The following is an 18,753-nucleotide window of genomic DNA, read 5'->3' on the forward strand; positions in this document are numbered from 1 at the left end:
TCTGGAGTATTGTGTTCAGTTTTGGTCACCAAATTACAGGAAGGATATAAATATGGTTGAAAGAGAGCAGAGAAGGTTTACAAGGATGTTGCCGGGACTTGAGAAACTCAGTTACAGAGAAAGGTTGAATAGGTTAGGACTTTATTCCCTGGAGGTAGAAGAATGAGGGGAGATTTGATAGAGGTATTTAAAATTATGATGGGCATTGATAGAGTGAATGCAAGCAGGCTTTTTCCACTGAGGCAAGGGGAGAGAAAAAACAGAGGACATGGGTTAGGGTGAGGGGAGAAAAGTTTAAAGGTAACATTAGTGGGGGGCTTCTTCACACAGAGAGTGATGGGGGTATGGAATGGGCTGCCAGACGAGGTGGTAAATGCGGGTTATTTTTGAACATTTAAGAATGAATTGGACAGATACATGGATGGGAGGTGTATGGAGGGATATGGTCTGTGTGCAGGTCAGTGGGACTAGGCAGAAAATGGTTCGGCACAGCCAACAAGGGCCAAAAGGCCTATTTCTGTGCTGTAGTTTCTATGGTTTCTATGGTTTCTCCGGGTTGTACTCCATCTGCCACTTCTCATCCCATTTCTGAATCCCATCAATGTCTCTCTGCAATCTTCGACAATCCTCTACACTATCTACAACACCACCAACCTTTGTGTCGTCTGCAAACTTGCCAACCCACCCTTCTACCCCAACATCCAGGTCGTTAATAAAAATCACGAAAAGTAGAGGTCCCAGAACAGATCCTTGTGGGACACCACTAGTCACAATCCTCCAATCTGAATGTACTCCCTGCACCACAATCCTCTGCCTTCTGCAGGCAAGCCAATTCTGAATCCACCTGGCCATACATCTCTGGATCGCATGCCCTCTGACTTTTTGTATAAGCCTAAGGTGTGGAACCTTGTCAAATGCCTCACTAAAATCCACATAGATCACATCCACTGCACTACCCTCATCTATATGCCTGATCACCTCCTCAAAGAACTCTGTCAGTCTTATTAGACACGATCTGCCCTACACAAAGCCATGCTGACGGTCCCTGATCAGACCATGATTCTCTAAATGCCCATAGATCGTGTCTCTAAGAATATTTTCCAACAGCTTTCCCACCACAGACGTAAGGCTCACTGGTCTATAATTACCCAGACTATCAATACTATCTTTTTTGAACAAGGGGACAGCATTCGCCTCACTCCAATCCTCTGGTACCATTCCGGTGGACAACGAGGACATAAAGATCCTAGCCAGAGGCTCAGCAATCTCTTCCCTCGCCTCATTGAGCAGCGTGGGGAATATTCCGTCAGGCCCCGGAGACCTATCCGTTCTAATGTACTTTAAGAACTCCAACACCTCCTCTCCCTTAATATCAACATGCTCCAGAGCATCAACCTCACTCATATTGTCCTCACCATCATGAAATTCCCTCTCATTGGTGAATACCGAAGAGAAGTATTCATTATAGACCTCGCTCACTTCCACAGCCTCCAGACACATCTTTGCACCTTTGTCTCGAAACGGTCCTACATTCACTCCCGTCATCCTTTTGTTCTTCACATAATTGAAGGTTGATATCTGTTTGTGTCTATTTTGGCCCAGGTATCAAATTGATGGATACCTTCTTCAGCGAGCCAAGTAGTTGGAATAACAGTAACGGTCAGTTGCAGATGAGTAGCCAGTACCAGAATCAGAATCAGGTTTAATGTCACCGCTGTTTTTATGTAGTCTGTTGTACACTCGGTGAAACCAAATGTCTCTTTCTTAGTCAGTAATGATTTATGGAAAGGAAAATCACCCTTTGATAAAATAAGCCATTGACATGCGAAGTATTTTTCAGGCCTAGCACACTTCACACGGCAAGTAGGCAAAGCAAGATATCACTCTACAAATGAATTACGCACAGATAAACGAAGCAAAGTGAATAAATAAAATACTCTGTGGTACAGTACAAATTTCAAGTGTTACTTGGAATGAGATCGGACAGAGAGTTCAGAAGCCTAATGGCCTGACGGAAGAAGTTGTTTGCATTCCTAATCGATCTTGTCTTTATGCGTTGGACTACTGGCTGATAGAGAATGTTAAGGAGGCTGCTGGATGGGTGCGTGAGATATTTCATTAAAATTAGGGATCTGCATACGCGGCCCTCCAGATGAATGTCACTGACAGATGGTACAGAGACCCTATGATTCTGTCAGTCGTTCTCACAGTCTTTTCTTGGGACGTCCGGTCTGTTACTCTGCTATTCCAAAACCAGGTGGAGATGCCATACTGATTAAGGAGACTTCTCTAAAAACATTTAGCAAACTCTATCTTACCTATTCTTTTTACAGTGTGGGAGTCCAAGTCAATGTATGGAAAGTTAAAGTAATCTACTATAACAACCTGCAGTTTCTTGCAGCAATCTCTCTACAAAACTGTCACTCCAAATTCAGCGACCTGTTGGGTGGTTTATAATATAGCCCCGTTAACGTGTTCTTTCGTTTGGGTATTCCTCAGTTCCACCTACAACGCCTCACTGGACGAGTTATCCAATCTGTCCTGAGTGTGCAGAGCTGTGGCATTTTCCTTGACTCGTAAAACAAGAGAACCGCGGAATACTGAGTTGTAAATCCAGTCCTTCCCGTAACCAACCCTCACCAATGCTTAAAATATTATTATTCCATGCCTTGAGTGCAGATTCCTTACCTACGATATATCTTGCAGTAAAATATACGCAGCTCATGACATCAGTCGCATTATGCTCAGCTTTTGGATTCCTGACTTTGTCTGATATCTTAATAACATCTGCTTCCTAATCCCTCCACCAACTGCGTGCTTAGTACTTGATCCCAGATCCCCCAGAACCAGACAGCCGGGAAGAAATATACCATCCGGCAATCTCCGTCTTGTCCACATTAACTACTTTCTGTTCCCCTAAGTAAGGAATCCCCTTTCACTTCAGTTCGCCTCTTCTCCACTCTTCCATTCTGAGTCACAGCACCAGATCCAGACACATGACTGCTTAGAATTTTTGTGCTCCGGCATCCCCCCACGCAACAATACCGAAAGTATTATATCTGTTTTTTAAGAGGGGGATGGTCACCACGGTAATCTCCATTGCAAATTTCTCCTTCCTGGCTTTCACCCGGTCTCCTAGGTCCTGCATCTTAGGGGTAACTACCACTCTATGTCAGGGCCATCACACATTCAGCCTCTTGAATGATAGCGACTTCATCCAGTTCCAGCGAAGTTTTGGAAGTTTCAGCTGGATGCACGTCCTGCGCGTGTAGTCTTCAAGGACACAGGGTGTCTCCCGCCGTCCTATATCCATCAAGAGAAGAATTCTGCACCCCTTTCTGTGTCTCTACTGTTTTAAATGAGCAAAGATAATGAAGGAATAGCAATAAGTATACAACAAATTCTTGATTCTCCAAAACATCAGCTATATTAGGGCAAATTTAAAACAGTGCAAGACATATATCTTGAGATTTCAGATAAAGAGTAGGGAAAACACAAACATTCCTACTGTCTGAAGCCGTTGCGCTGAGAGTATCCAAGCTTGTGGTTTTGTTTCCAAAAGTACGATTTTTAAAAAATATATTTTATGAACTGCAACTGATGAATTCACTATTCAGCATTTTATATTTAATTATGTTGTTCCAGATCTTCCAACTCAGCCCAGAATTTCAAAAAGTGCGGAATACCCAGTGTATGTAACTGGAGAAGCAGTTACTATTTCTTGTGACGTCGCGTGGCGTGGCTCACGAGGCCAATTTCAGTTGTTGAAGGACTCCGTCTCTATCATAAACAGCACTGTAAACCAAAAGTGGTTCAACTATCATGTTGAAGCTGTCAATGCTGACAGTGAAGGGGACTACGCTTGTGTCTTTCTGATAATGGAATCGGGTCGACTGATACATTCTTCCATCAGCCATCACATTCGAATAAACGTCACAGGTTAGTAAGGCATCTACTTTATAGCGTTCCATTCTAAATAAAATGTCTGCAGGGAACGTTTACACAATGGTTTCTTCCTGGTAAAGACGATTCTGTGAAACTTATATAGTGCATACGGAAGCTGTTGGATTGCCCATTGTCAGAGCTGGGTTATTGCAATTAATTTTCCTCAGTATGGTTTACATTGGGAACACGGATATTTTACTAGGTCGTCTAAATCGACTGACTAAATACTGGCCCTGCACATAGAAAAAAAAAAGGAAGACAGGATAATTCTTTACTGAGCAAAAAAAAAAAACAGCCAAAATTAACTGTGGGACCAGACCACGACTATTTAAAGTTTACGAAGAACATTCGGGTCGTTGTCAGCAAAGATAACCAATGTGGAAAACAAAAATAGCCTGGGACTGGCTGACAGCAGACAGGAAGTCCATTAGACCACACAAACATAATATATAGTATTAGAATTCATCACATCGCATCTTCTCCACCCTTCCTTCATTGCTGATTCCGAAACACACTCATCCCCACACTCCGGCCTTGAAATTATCAACTTCCACCATACATATACCACGGACTTGGCATCCACCACAGAATGTGGCAAATCATTCCACAGGTCTCCACTCATCCTTGTGAAATTCCCCTGGACTCTCTCCAATGACAACAGATCCTTTCCGAGATATGGGGTCTAAACCAGTTGACAATACTACAAGTGTGGCCTGGCTAGTGTCTTATAAATCCTCAGCGTTATCTCATTAATGTTATATTATATTCCCCTGAAATAAATGCCAACTTTGAATTTGCCTTCTTTACTACAGACTCAATCCGTAAATTAACCTTCTTGGAATCTTGCACGAGGACTCCTAAGCATCTATGATCTTTCAACACTCTCACTATTTAGAATATGTTCCGCACTATTGTGCCGTTTACCACAATGCACTATCGTACATTTCTACAGGATTTCTCTCAGGACTTAGGATGTTGACCATCTGGTGTAGTGACCTATCCACCTTAAAACCTTTGAGATTGTCTCGAGCTTTTACCTTTGAAATAGCAATGGCGGTAAATCAATAACTAAGAGTTAAAGTGGAATTGGAACCCGGATCACAGACTAATCACGGAGCATACATTTCAGGTTGCATTGGACCCGTATCTATTTTCTGTTCTCAATCTTCGTTCATATATATAGAATAAAATAATCCCAATGCCGCAAAGTATTAATAGCAATTTCATTCACGGATAGTTCGACGCCGAGTTAATTCCACCAACAGTAAATTCGAGGTCTTTACTCCGCTGAATTAATTTTCTTTTCAATTATATTTACAGGGATTATCCTTTCAATTCACTTAATACATAATATATAATAACTTGGGGTTTGCGGGTAAAGCAAATATTTATTGTAATATTCACATTACACTTCTAAAAGAAGTGATTAGGCTCCCTCTTGAGCGGCTGTTATCCCTCTGATCAACTGCAGGGACTTCTTAACGCTGGGTCCGGAAGATCAGATGTTAGATGCAACGAATGTAAATAACATGAATGATATTGCAAGATACGCTTGCAGGGACTATGCACTTCTGGCCATTGTTCTTCCAGCTGAGATTGGAGGAATAATTCTGCGACCCGATAGTTTTTGATCGACCAGCTTATTCGCTGGTTGATCACAATCACTAGCAAACACCACCGCTGCTGATGTCATGAAGGCGTAACGTGGATGCTGTCTAGCATTCACTCGGGCTTTTTCGACGTACATGATCTCGATCTGGTATCTGGTGATGGTGCTACGATCTCTCAAATGGTTGGAAAGTTACATGCTCCTCGTTCATACCTTTGACGTAGCGAGCAGACAGTCAGCCGCGCGTCTCAGGTTACCCAGCCCCTAGCCTGCTTTAGAGGCCAGTATCAGGTCTTGCCTTCCGTGAATTACAATTGCCGAAATATCTACCGGAGGCAACTCTGTAATGATAAATCCGTTACATCAAAATAAGTTTGTGAGCTCATCTCTTGTAATTACAAGTTACTGTTTGCATCATATGTGGGGCTGATGTTACTGGCCACTTAACCAGCTCATGATTGATTTTTTCAAGGTTGTATAGCAATGCATCTATCAAGAAAAATATGCACATGAAGACACCGCCCCTTTTAATTGTGCACACTTTAGGCCTATTATGTCTACACAAATTTCATCGTTGGTATTTTTGTTATTTCAGATCGCCCACCACCTCCAACAGTCTCGCTCAATCCTAATTATCCCATATATCTGGAAAGAGAAGAAGTCAACATTACGTGCCATGCTCCGAGCCTTCACAGCCATGACCATCTCCAATGGCTCCTACGTTGGAAATTTGAAGAAACAACCAGAAACATGACACAACAACATGTTAGTAATTCATTCACCGTGGTAAATAACAGAAATGAAGGATATTATTCGTGTTTATACGACCAACAGATATCGGGGCGTTGGGTAACATCTTTCCCTAGTGACGTCGCGAAAATCCAGAGTAAGTCTTTCTTTTGGAAAAGCACTTTTGAATATGCCGCGCTGTTTAACGAAAACAATACAACACAAATGACACAAAGCAATAAATTGGTAAATTTGCTAAATTGGTGAACTGATTTCCTTTTGTCATTCCTTTAGAATGTTGTATACTGCGAAGATAAAAGTCCATTTTATGTACTGCAGAAGAGCTTGGTAGTCTTGTAACTGCGGGCTCTAGACAGCCTTTCAACCTTGTTTTATGTGACTTCGGGATATTGCATTTTCTGTTCAATAGGTGGGGTCAAAAGAGGATGCGGTCTTTGATAATGGTTGTTGCTTTACCAAGGCAGCAGGAACTTCAGGCAGAACCCATGGGTCGAAAGCTGGTTCGCATAATGTGCTTAGCTGTGTATACAACACTCTGCAAGAGCATAGAATATAACGACATTATTAATTTCATACATTCTGCGCTCGTCCTAACGTAGTAGTTAAAACTAATGCCAAGGTCTAAGTCAAGGTAGGTAGAATCTAGGTAAGAGAACTTCCTAGAGTCACAGTGAGAAAGTACAGAAATAGTTTTTGTGGCACAACTCGTCCATTGCGACCAAGGAGCCTACTCGAGCTAGTTCCAGGTTTTTTATTTAACCTTCATTTGGCCCATTTCACTCTAGTATAAACGATTTGGGTTGAGATTCTTCTTTAGGACTGAGAAGGAATGCCAGAACAAAATGGTGGAAGTGGGGGAAAGAGGCTAGTTGGAAGGTGATGCGTAAAGCCTGGTGGGCAGGAAAGGTCAAGGTCTGAAGAAAAAGGTATCCGATTGGGGAGAATAGTAGAAAATAGGAGGAAGGGTAGGAGAAGGAAAAAGGACGGAGGGGAAAGCAACAGGCAGGTGAGAAGAAGAGAAAAATAAGAATTTGAAATAGAGGAGAGGCGCAGAAGAATTTTGTTTACCAGAAAGAGAAATCTATTTCATGCCATTAGGTTAGAGGGTGCCCATACAGGATTTAAGGTGTTGGTCCACTATCCTGACTCTAGCGTCACCTTGGGACAAGAGGCCACGGACTGATACGTCGAAAGGGGAATGCAAATTGGAATTAAATATGTTTGGCCACGTTGAAGTCGCGCTTATGGCGGATGGCATAGTAGTGCTCAATGAAACTGTCCCCACTTTACCATGTCTCTCGTCAAAGTAGAGGAGACCGCATCGGGAGAACTGGGCACGATATCCGACCCAGCAGATATGTAGGTGAAGTGGTAGCTCATCTGGAAGGACTTGTCAGGGCCCTGAAAGGAGGTGAGGGTGGAAGTTTATGGGTAGGTATAGCTCTTAGGCTGCTTGCAAAGAGATTCGTGGGGAAGGATGAATGGTCAAGCGAAATCGCGGAGGGGATGAACCCTGCGGAAAGTGGAGGGGGGTGAGGTAAAGATATGTTCAGTTGTGGGATCCCTTTGAAAATAGCGGTGGTTGCAGAACATAATGAATTGCGTGTTGACTCATCTTATGTACATTACAATTTGAAATTATACGATCCTTCATCAGTAAATCTAAAAAAAAAATGAATTCAACTGCCAGAACTATTTTCAAAAGATAGAAACCTGAACTATGGACTAGCTAAGTGCAAAACAGTAAATATCGAGAAATGTGCAATAGAGCTGGTAGAATATAATACAGAGCAGCGGGATACAATTCAAGCGATGGGTGAATATGAAACATATAAGTATTTGGGATAACAAAAAACAAAGGAAATAAAGGATAGTACAATAGAGGAAAACATTCGACAAAATTTACTTCAATGCTTAAAAAATGTGCCAGAGCTCAAACGTAAAAAAAAATATAACAAAAGCAATAAACACTACTGCTATACCCATAATCTCGGATTATTTTGGTATTATATCTTGGCCCGACACCAATCTGGAAAGAGAAACATAAGAACTCATTTGTAGACAGCACTCGGCATAGCCATACCAACTTAGATGAGCACTACTTGGAACTGAAAGAGAAAGAGGAATAACGTACATTCAGATATAACTCCAGAGGTTATATTTTCTTCAACGAAAACAGGATTCAGTACTCCACGCCAGATCATGCAATTCTGATAAGAAATGCTCTGCATTAAACTTACATGAAGGACCAAACAATACAAAGTTATCACAACAGATGACACAAAATGGAAGACCATTTGCTACAATAAAAAAGTTAAATATCGACAAGGAACGTCAAACCCCTGGCTCCGAGTTGGAGACATCTTCCCAGAAACAGTGGGGTTTCTTGTGGAAATACAGCACAAGGCGTTTAACAAACAAAATATCTAAAATACATATAAAATTCCAGCAAATTCACAACGATAAAGGCAGAAAAAGTGAAGAGAAACCTAGAACAATTAAACACATTAAAGGATTCAGGAGCAGTTTAGCGCAATATAATTTCGTACAGGCAATCACCATTCAACAAAATCTTGCTTTAAAATACAAACGCATACAAGACATAATACGCACGATAAATACAATCCAGTCTTAGTACCCGAGTTCTAAAAATAATATTACGATAGGACCATTATTACAGATCGGCTCATCCATAAGAACTTTCTGGATAAACATTGAAGTAGAATTAACTAAATAGATATCTCCATTCCAGACACACGTAACATATAGTAATTAATAAGTTAAAAACACCGGAAATATTATGGAGTAAAAGAGGAAATTGAAAGACTATGGACAATGAACAGGATATGCATTGTCCCAATAGTAATATACATAACAGGCATCATCCCTGTCACTACATAACAGTGTTAAACATTTAGGCCTACACACTGATATGATTGAGAAATGAATGTGCTTGGCTATGCCCTTACCTCAGGTTTTACTAGCTTGAGATGAAAACGAAATACAATAATATTAATTCATTACATTGGTGTTTGTTTGTTTTTTTTTGCAATTTACACGAACTGAAGTGTATTGCCAACTCCCGACTTCTACTTTACATTCACTGTTTTTGCACCTACGTAATACATCGTTTTCCTTTCACAAAGAGGACACATATTCAAAATAATGTGACGGCTGCATTCTTCAGTCAATTACTAACACCTCTCCATTTTATGACCTGAGTAGCTTAGTAAGTGTTCCGATGCGATGCAATGCAGACATAACAGTGACTTGAACGGCAGATGCACAATTAAACCATCCATCCTCTTTTCCAATTTTCGAGTGCTAATTGTTAGCTTTTCCTCGTTCCCGCTTTCATCTCATAGGTTTCTCCCAGTTACTTCTGTTCCTGCCCACACTTCGAAGATATGATACTCGATACTTTAATTGGTACTTTCGGTAAATTGGGCAGCAGTTCTGTATGTCAGAGAAATTGTGACAATGCAGTTGGAAGGGAAATATCAGCTATGAGAATGATCTTAGGGGCGGAGGAATGCCTTCTCACATGTTCCTCTCGCACTTGGCTGATATTACAGACATGTTGGAGGCTGTGCTTTATAATTTCATTTCTGGTAATGATTGGTGAGCACAGATGCAGAGATGGCCTCTGAGATGTGATTGAGTGCAGTTACATATTAGCACAAATATTTGTACTAATTATATTAATTTGTTTCAGGGATAAAGCTAACGACTGGTCTGTATTTCGAGCGCCAGTCGGGTGTGTATATGAAAGGAGAAACAACTGCTATTACGTGTTTCGTCACTAGCCAAAACAGTGCCCACAATTTCTTGTTCTACAAAGGAAATGCATTGTTGCGATCAGTACATGTTAGCTCGTCTGATCAAATGGTCTCGATCGTTATAAGCAATATTTCTGACGCAGACAAAGGCTCTTACTCCTGCATGTATGAAGTTATCATTTCTGGACGGCGGTTGCAATCAGACGAAAGTAACACAGGCTTATTAGCAGTAGAAGGTAATATTCTCGCATATGTATTTTCTATTAACGGACAGGAGAAATGATGATAGAGTAACTTATAACTGGTAAATACTATGGAGATGTTGATTGGCTGTCATCTGCGCAGGTCATTCCATACACAAGTACACCGTTGTGGCAAAGAAGGAAATCAGAAAAGTAATGCATAATATAGTGTTACAGATGCAAAGTAAGTGAAGTGCGGACTGACAATTAAAGTGCAAGGCCATGTATTGCTAACTTGGGCGAGCAAGTGTTCATTCTATAGGATATGAGATCTCAGATCAACATTCTGGCTATCCATCCTATAGGATGATCATGGTTGCTTTCAGTCAGTTAGTAGGGTTTGACGGATACCCCGCTCCTCAGAAAGGAACAGCGTGTGTGTGAATGGATTTTAGGTGAGTAGGGGGTTGCACAGGTCCAGACCCACTTCAAAACAACTAATTCCACGCTTTTGGTCAGTGCTTATAATCTCGACTTTGATTCTGAACTTATTTTGCTTATTGATCATTCCGACCAAGTTGTGAAGAAAAATCGTGGTCGTCTGTAGCACTTAAATTCTTTTCATCCTATATATGAGCACGTTTATTTTCGCAGATTATCAGCTACGATGCAAATTCTACGCTGATTTTAGAATCGTCTAACTTCAGATGCACCCTGATGAAATTTTTCTATTGAAATTATTGAAAACTTACAAACATGAAGCGAGAAATATTAGAAATTAGAAAATATTAGAAATTGTAAAAACTATTCATTCTATTCATCTTTCTCCACTGCAGAACTGTCGGTACCAACTTTATCAGTGCATTCAACAGATGTTGAAATTGGCGGAGTCATCAAGTTTATCTGCACATGCCCAGGTGTCTACCCGGAAATCACATTCATCTTGCAGAAAGCCGGCGAAGATAATTCCGAGTCACGGGTTATTTCCGGCAGAAACCACTCTGTCACCTTCGACATTAGCAACGTGACTCTTTCTGATGAAGGAACGTATTTCTGCCGATATCAAGTCGTTTTTAATGGAACTGCGTTGTCTTCAACCTCTAGCTCTCCTCTCTTGGTAACTGTAAATGGTGAGTGTGGTCAACGCAGTGACAGGATTCCGATGAGAACTAATGGCAAAGAAGTTACAGGTTTTAACCAAGTGATATCGATCGGAATAGTCCTAAGGGTTCTATTATCTTTTATCCTTATTTTCATTTATATCAGCTGCCTTCAATGTATATACAGTGTGCTTGGATCGTTCATGTATAGCTAGAAATACAACCATTTGAAGCGATGTTGGACAATTACTATTGCGTTTATATCTATCAACAACCTGTACTGACATTCAGGAAACCTCATGGCCGCGATTTCACCTGCTTCGCCCCCCGATCAGGATCAGGTGAAGTCATGGGAACAGGTGGTGGATGTTCGTTTGAGCAGCTGGGGCATACCACAATGCTTGATTACGCACCAAGCGGACAATCTCTGAAGAGTATTGATAATGGTGGGGACCCCCCGTTTATAAAGACACTGCCCACAAAAAAGGCAATGGTAAACCATTTGCAGACAAAAGTTTACCAAGAAAAGCTCTGGCCACTTTTACCATCATTACTCTCAATGACGATGATCTTAGCAGTCATAAAGTTATCGTAGAACGTCTGAATAAAGTAGATGACTTTATTTGAAAGTTATGAATGGTGAGGTGGGGTAATACTGCTGTTAAAAATATAAATATATAGATTAATTTTATAAAGTTCACTTCATCTAGTTACGAATCTGTGCTGTCAGACCCAAATTAATGTCTTAGATTAGAAATTTCCAGACATAATAGTTATTTTAATATATTTTGCATATCGCAGTAATATCGGAAAATATGCATATTGGATCTTTGAACGTCCAGAGTACGTAACCTGGATCAGGACTTCTGTTAGCCTGTTCTCTGAATGATGTGTTTGATCTAGGAGCGTGTCCTCTAGGTAAAGCTCTTATTAGTGAAAACTCGGGTTTTGTTTTAAACCGAATCGCAGCCAAAATGGACTTACTGCAATTGCTCTAACTTAACTGCCCATCTCTTCACAGTCAAATCCTGGATCAAGATAACATACGGACATATATATATTATCGCAGTGGGGGTGCTGGTAATGATCGCAGCAGCAACAGCAATAATAATAATTAGCAACAACAAAAGAAAAGGTAAGATGATGGGCAGAACACCTGAATATCAAGGATAATCCATTCGATACTGAATTAGAGGATATGCTTGAAGTAATGAATATATAATGTGCAGATATACTGTGTAATTGGAGTATATACGTCATTTTGGCAATAACTATCATCGTTATGTAGAAAATGTACATGGAACTACACTCGGTGGCCAGTTTATTAGGTACATCCTGTATGTCCTTTGGTATCCCCTATACTTTACATATCTCCTGTTCTCATAATGTGATCACTGAGTTTATGCTCGTTATTCGGCTGCTGTACCCATCAAGTTAAAGATTCTTACTGTTGTGCGTTCAGGCACATTATTGTACACATCAATGCTATTACGTATGATTGTATGAAGCATTAGCGCCTTCCTGTCAGCTTGAAATAGTGTGACCATTCTCCTCCGACCTAACTCACTAACAAGACGTTTTCACCCACAGAACTGCCGTTCACTGCATAATTCTCTTCACACCTTTCCCTGCCATTCTCTGTAAATTCTTGAGGCTGTTATGCGTAATAAACAGAAAAGAAGGGGCATCGATAGTTTCTGAGATACTCAAACCATACCAGCGGGCTCCTACAATTATTCCACGGTCAAAGTCATTTACATCATATTTCTTCTACAGTCTGATGGTTGGTCAGAACAACAATTGAATTTCTTGACCACGTTTGAATATTTTCTTGCGTTGTGTTGCTACCACCTGATTGATTAGATATTCATATTATCGATACAGGCGTATCGGATAAAGTAGTCACTATGTGCATATCTTGTAAAAGCATCATCTTGTTTTCTCTTCAGCGTTAAAATAGAGATCGAAATACGTGAGTGCCAAGATTGGCTGCTTAAGCGTCTTGGATATGATTGTTGAAAAGGTCATGCAGAAGCAGGGTTTCGTGAAGTCCTTGGGAGCGGTGCAGTACTGAAGCGTGAAGTAGTTAGTCTAGAGCTTAGAAATAAGATATCTGAGCATATGTTTCACTGATTGATAGACCTCCCAATATATAGCGAAAGTTAGAGGAACTGATTTTTTTATAAACATTTATTTAGCGATACGGTGAAGATTAGGCCCTCACGGACCTTCGAGCAAGACCGCCACAGAAACACCCCAAGAATCCCGATTAAACTTAACCTAATACAGGGACAATTTACAATGGCCATATAACCTACCCGTTGCGGCTTTAGACCTACGCATTCCACGGGGAGGACGTACAGAGAGTCCTTTACAAAACGGCGGGGGCGGGGGTGTGGGGGGAGGGGGTGGCGGCGTTCCAAACACATGTGGGGAGGAGGTCTGTTCGTGCATGCCGGAGAAGTTCTTCAAATAGTATATGGAGAACACAGTCAGAGGTGAAAATATACTGGACCTAGTTTTGGCAAACAGAGGAGAAAAGATTTGGACTGAGTTTGGAGAAATAATCTTAGCCTAATGAAGACCTGATAGTAAATGGAAGTGTTCGGAATAATCACCACAATTCTTGTTTTAAGACAGCAAACTGTAAGAATAAATTTGAATCTTGCTGGAAGGTGTAAAATTGGAAGGAAACAAATTACAGTAACTTAATACAGCAGCTGGGAAAGTTAATGGGAAGAAACAGTTGTGAAATAATCTATGACTTACATGTGGTAGTTGTTCAAACACCAGCTATAAGAGTTCAGTATCGCCATATTCCAAAAAGGTGCAATAACAACGACTTAAAGGTAATTTGATGACTCGAGAACTCTTACATTAATATCAACTAAAAAGAGGCATAGTGTGCTTTAGGAAATCCTAAATCCTGACAGTGGCCATGGGAGTATTAAAACGGTAGGAAAGTGCTGACCCAGCCGATTAAGAAGGCAGCAAAAAACACGAAATGATCTAGTATGTTCCCAGGGCATTTTAAACATATGAAGAAAAAGAAGATACGAAAAGCGAGGGTAGGCCCATTCTAGGTTAAAGGAAGGGCTTTGTTCTTGGAGACAGAGCGGGGGTCGGGGGGGGGGGGTCTGGAAATACAAGGCATCCATGTTTACGGACAAGAAGAAATTGGATGTTACTGCAAGTAGACTAGGCTATGCTAATCTGCTGAAACGATTTGAGGTTAATGACGAGGTCGTGCTCAAATGCATAAAGGTGGATAAGTGCATCGGGTCTGATGGCATATATCCCAGAATGCATCACACTGCTAATGAAGGTGGCAGAGGCATGTATATTAAGGGCATTTAGAAAACATTTAGATAAGCACATGGATGCTAGAAAAATGGAAGACGTTGTTGGAAGGAAAGTTCAGATGGAATTTTAGAGTAGCTTAAAATTGTAGACCGTGAAGTTCTATACTGTGCTCTGTTATATAGCAGAGACTTTGACAGAATTATTGTATCCCCATTCACAACGGCCGAAGTCCCGGCAGACTGAGGAACATCAAGTGCTGTAGGCCTGTTCGAGAAATGAAATAGGGCAATGCCGCTAAATATTGACCAATGAAACCCACCTCAGTGTTACAGAAACTATTGCTGACACTGAAGAATATGAGTGATGCACATTTTGAAATGGCTGGCTTGATAACGGACAGTGGCTTTACGTGGGTAAGATTATGACTAAGAAATTTGATTGATTTTTTTGAAGAAGATGAAGGGGCTTAATGGGCATAATGCAGCGACATTGGGCATAATGCATGGTCTTTGATGAGGCAGATGGCAACATCCCAATTGCTAAGTTAATTCAGAACATGAATATGCCTATAGTCCAATGTAAATTGCAAGTTTTGATCCGATGCGGATTCTCCATAGGAGGCAGACAATCGGGGGTGGATGATTGCTATTCTGGCTGATTGTCCATGACTAGCGGTGATCTGTTGTTTCCGATATACACCAATGATATGGATGAATATGTACGTGGACTGATTAAGAACTTTATGGGCGACACCAAGAATAACCATGTTATGGACAGTGTAAAAACATATGAAAGAATATAGATGAAGATATAGGGACATATATCTAACTGGCATATATATTTAATTAGAAAGAATATACTTGGAATAATATGTGAAGTTCTATTCGGCCATTATAAGAATCATATAGAAATTAAAACAGCAAAGTAAAGGAAAGGGTCATTCGGGCCGATCTAGCTATGAAGCAAATCAAACCACCGGAACACAATTCCCTACTCCCTACATATTATACACATCTCTCCATCTTACTGAAATCCATATATCTACAATGTATTTGACACTACCATCATACCAGTCAGCGCCTTCCAGGCATCTACAACTCTCTGAGTAAAATCTTACCCCTCAGATCCCCTTTAAACCTACCCCCTCAAGTTCAATGTATTCCCTCTGCTATTAAGGATTATGGAAACAGTGCAGAAGACGTTCACAAGAAGTTATCTCGGTTCGAGGTATAAACTGTAGGGCCGTATTCAACAATTTTGGTTTGTTTCCTTAGTGCATTCGATGATGAAGGTACAGCTGGTAAGTTTTTTTAATGGTGAGAGGCACATATAAGGTGGACATCGGGAATATCTCCCAGAGAAGAAACGTCTGCGGCAAGGTGATAACCTTGTAATTCTAGAGGAGAAAGTTTAAAGATCACATCAGGGCAATGTTCCTTTTACACGCAGAGTTGTGGGTGCTCGGAATCCGATCTCCAGTGTAGAAAGGTAATCAGGTGGTTTTCTACTATTTAAGAGACTTATATATAGGGAGATGCATATGAGTGGAATAGAAGAATGGAGATGATGTACAGAAGAAGCGTATTCAATGCACATCCTCATAAAGATCGTTGCAATATCGCAGACCAAATGTCCTGCTCAGTACTTTATAGTTCTGTGTTTGATGTGCAAATGCAGAACATAAACAGTATCGATTGTAAGGCAAATGTGTTGACTTCACCTCCTGAGAAAACTTAAAGTGGGAAAAAAGACAGAAAAGAGCCGTGCTATCAATTCTACTTTTACAAAATAGAGCTCTTGTTGCTGGTCAGGATGCTTGCCCATGTATCTACATCTCATTGCTCCCATCTCCGGTGTTTCTTCACGTATGGCTACCTATAGCAATGAATCCATGTTTCCGCGGCCACGATTCATTGTTATCAGGTGTCTGGAAGACTAGAAAATTAATTCCAAGGACTGAAACATGGACTGAATCCCATTAAAGTTATTTCAAATGATCGACGCTCTCTCTCTCTCTCTCTCTCTCTCTCTCTCTCTCTCTCTCTCTCTCTCTCTCTCTCTCTCTCCCTGTATATATATATAGACAGAGAGAAAGAGCGTGAGAGAGGGACAGAGTGAGAGAATGAGTGAGAGTTGGATACATAGATACAGATAGAGAGAGAGTGACAGAGAGAGAGAGAGAGAGAGAGAGAGAGAGAGAAATCAGTTTATACATAATTTTTACAGTAGAGTACAGGACTATAAAGTATTAACGACCGTACGGTTCTGTTAGGAATTAAGTCACTGAGGGATGTAGCTATCCTTCAAAATAATGATACGAGACATTGGTTTTCCGTACCTCCTGTCCGATATTATGTGCCCGAACATGGTCTGCCTAGCTGGTGGGAATTTGATAATGGTTCTTTCCTTCTTGAGACGGCGCTTGCTGTACAGGTATAGAACATAGAACATAGAATAGTACAGCACAGTACAGGCCTTTCGGCCCACAATCTTGTGCCGACCCTCAAACCCAGGCTCCCATATAAGCCCCCACCTTAAATTCCTCCATATACCTGTCTACTAGTCTCTTAAACTTCACTAGTGTATCTGCCTCCACCACTGACTCAGGCAGTGCATTCCACGCACCAACCACTCTCTCAGTAAAAAACCTTCCTATAATATCCCCCTTGAACTTCCCACCCCTTACCTTAAAGCCATGTCCTCTTGTATTGAGCAGTGGTGCCTTGGGGAAGAGGCGCTGGCTATCCACTCTATCTATTCCTCTTATTACCTTGTACACCTCTATCAAGTCTCCTTTCATCCTCCTTCTCTCCAAAGAGTAAAGCCCTGGCTCCCTTAATCTCTGATCATAATGCATACTCTCTAAACCAGGAAGCATCCTGGTAAATCTACTCTGTACCCTTTCCAATGCTTCCACATCCTTCCTAGACTGAGGCAACCAGAACTGAGCACAGTACTCCAAGTGAATTTTATAGAGCTGCATCATTATTGGGGACAGTCCACTCCTCTCTGCATCTTCTTATATTGTGCCCTTTTTTAAATTGCCGTACCAGACCATAATGCAACCGGTTGGGATACGATCAAAGGTATAACTGTTTTTTCACAATTCTCATTGAGAGGCGGAACGTCATATGAAAGTATGCATGCTGGAGCTAGGTATCACATGCTCCAGCATTTTGCACCATGGAATATTTGGACATTTGCATTGCCTCACAAGAATCTACAGGGAAATGCCAAAAAGGTATCAAACTCCAATAGCATTATCTCGCATTTATCTTTATATACTGTACTTACTAAATATGCTTTTTCTGTAGTGATAACACATAAAAGCGAAAAACGCAACTAATTGCAGGTGAAAACCAGGATGAATTTTGATTAATTACAGACTTGTTTAATTCTATCTTGCACAGCTTTTGGATACAATTTAACTGACCTAAGCGAATCCAAGCCTTGCTCCACGGCAGAGACAACTTTCTGAACCTTGAACGTTCTGTCGAAAAAGCAGTCTGAATCATTATATCTCTTTCCGAGGACTTCCGAGATCTAACAATATTCCAGTATTCAGTCCTCTGCTCTTCAATAGCTTCTGCCTCCCGCCACATCAATTAATACAAATTGAGGTTGGTTAATCATTTATTTGAAAGTCGAACATTTGATAGACTCAATAACACGAGTATGTTTCTTAGATTTACCTGTACAATACGCATATGCTTGTCTTGACAATAAAAAAAATATTTTAAAGATAGTGAAAAACTACCATCTGGCGGAAATTTTTATTTTTATATAATTAGACATTTTGCTTCATTATTCAAATCATGCAACAATACATTACATAACACATTTCAAATCTTAGCAAGTTATAAGGGAAAGGAAATATCATTTGTCTTTGTTAAGGACCAACTTAACAAGTTATAACAGGAGGTGACTGGGTGTTAAGATACGTTCAGTCCCATTTATATCATTTAAGCAATGGTTCACAACTTTGATCGTAATTTTATAAGTACGTGAGAATCGGTGAATGACATGTGAAACTCTGACGAAAGCAGGCAGTACCAATACTGACTATGATTAGAAAGCGAGATCAA

The 18,753-nt window shown here is 40.7% G+C and overlaps 1 protein-coding gene across 2 annotated transcripts in view; it reads left to right on the plus strand.

The window, feature by feature from the left end:
- Positions 1-18,417, plus strand: part of LOC134338833 (deleted in malignant brain tumors 1 protein-like) — a 118,844-nt gene extending 100,427 nt beyond the window's left edge. For both annotated transcript variants that reach the window (XM_063034936.1, XM_063034937.1), the window contains exons 17-22: positions 3,646-3,939; positions 6,150-6,440; positions 10,020-10,319; positions 11,102-11,395; positions 12,387-12,500; positions 18,079-18,417. In XM_063034936.1, the coding sequence (XP_062891006.1) occupies positions 3,646-3,939; positions 6,150-6,440; positions 10,020-10,319; positions 11,102-11,395; positions 12,387-12,500; positions 18,079-18,146 (1,361 nt within the window). In that variant the 3' untranslated portion in view covers positions 18,147-18,417. The remainder of the gene's footprint in view (positions 1-3,645; positions 3,940-6,149; positions 6,441-10,019; positions 10,320-11,101; positions 11,396-12,386; positions 12,501-18,078) is intronic.
- The last annotated feature ends 336 nt before the right edge of the window (positions 18,418-18,753 follow it).

This window comes from Mobula hypostoma, chromosome 28 (assembly GCF_963921235.1).
Source record: "Mobula hypostoma chromosome 28, sMobHyp1.1, whole genome shotgun sequence".
Taxonomy (NCBI): domain Eukaryota; kingdom Metazoa; phylum Chordata; class Chondrichthyes; order Myliobatiformes; family Myliobatidae; genus Mobula; species Mobula hypostoma.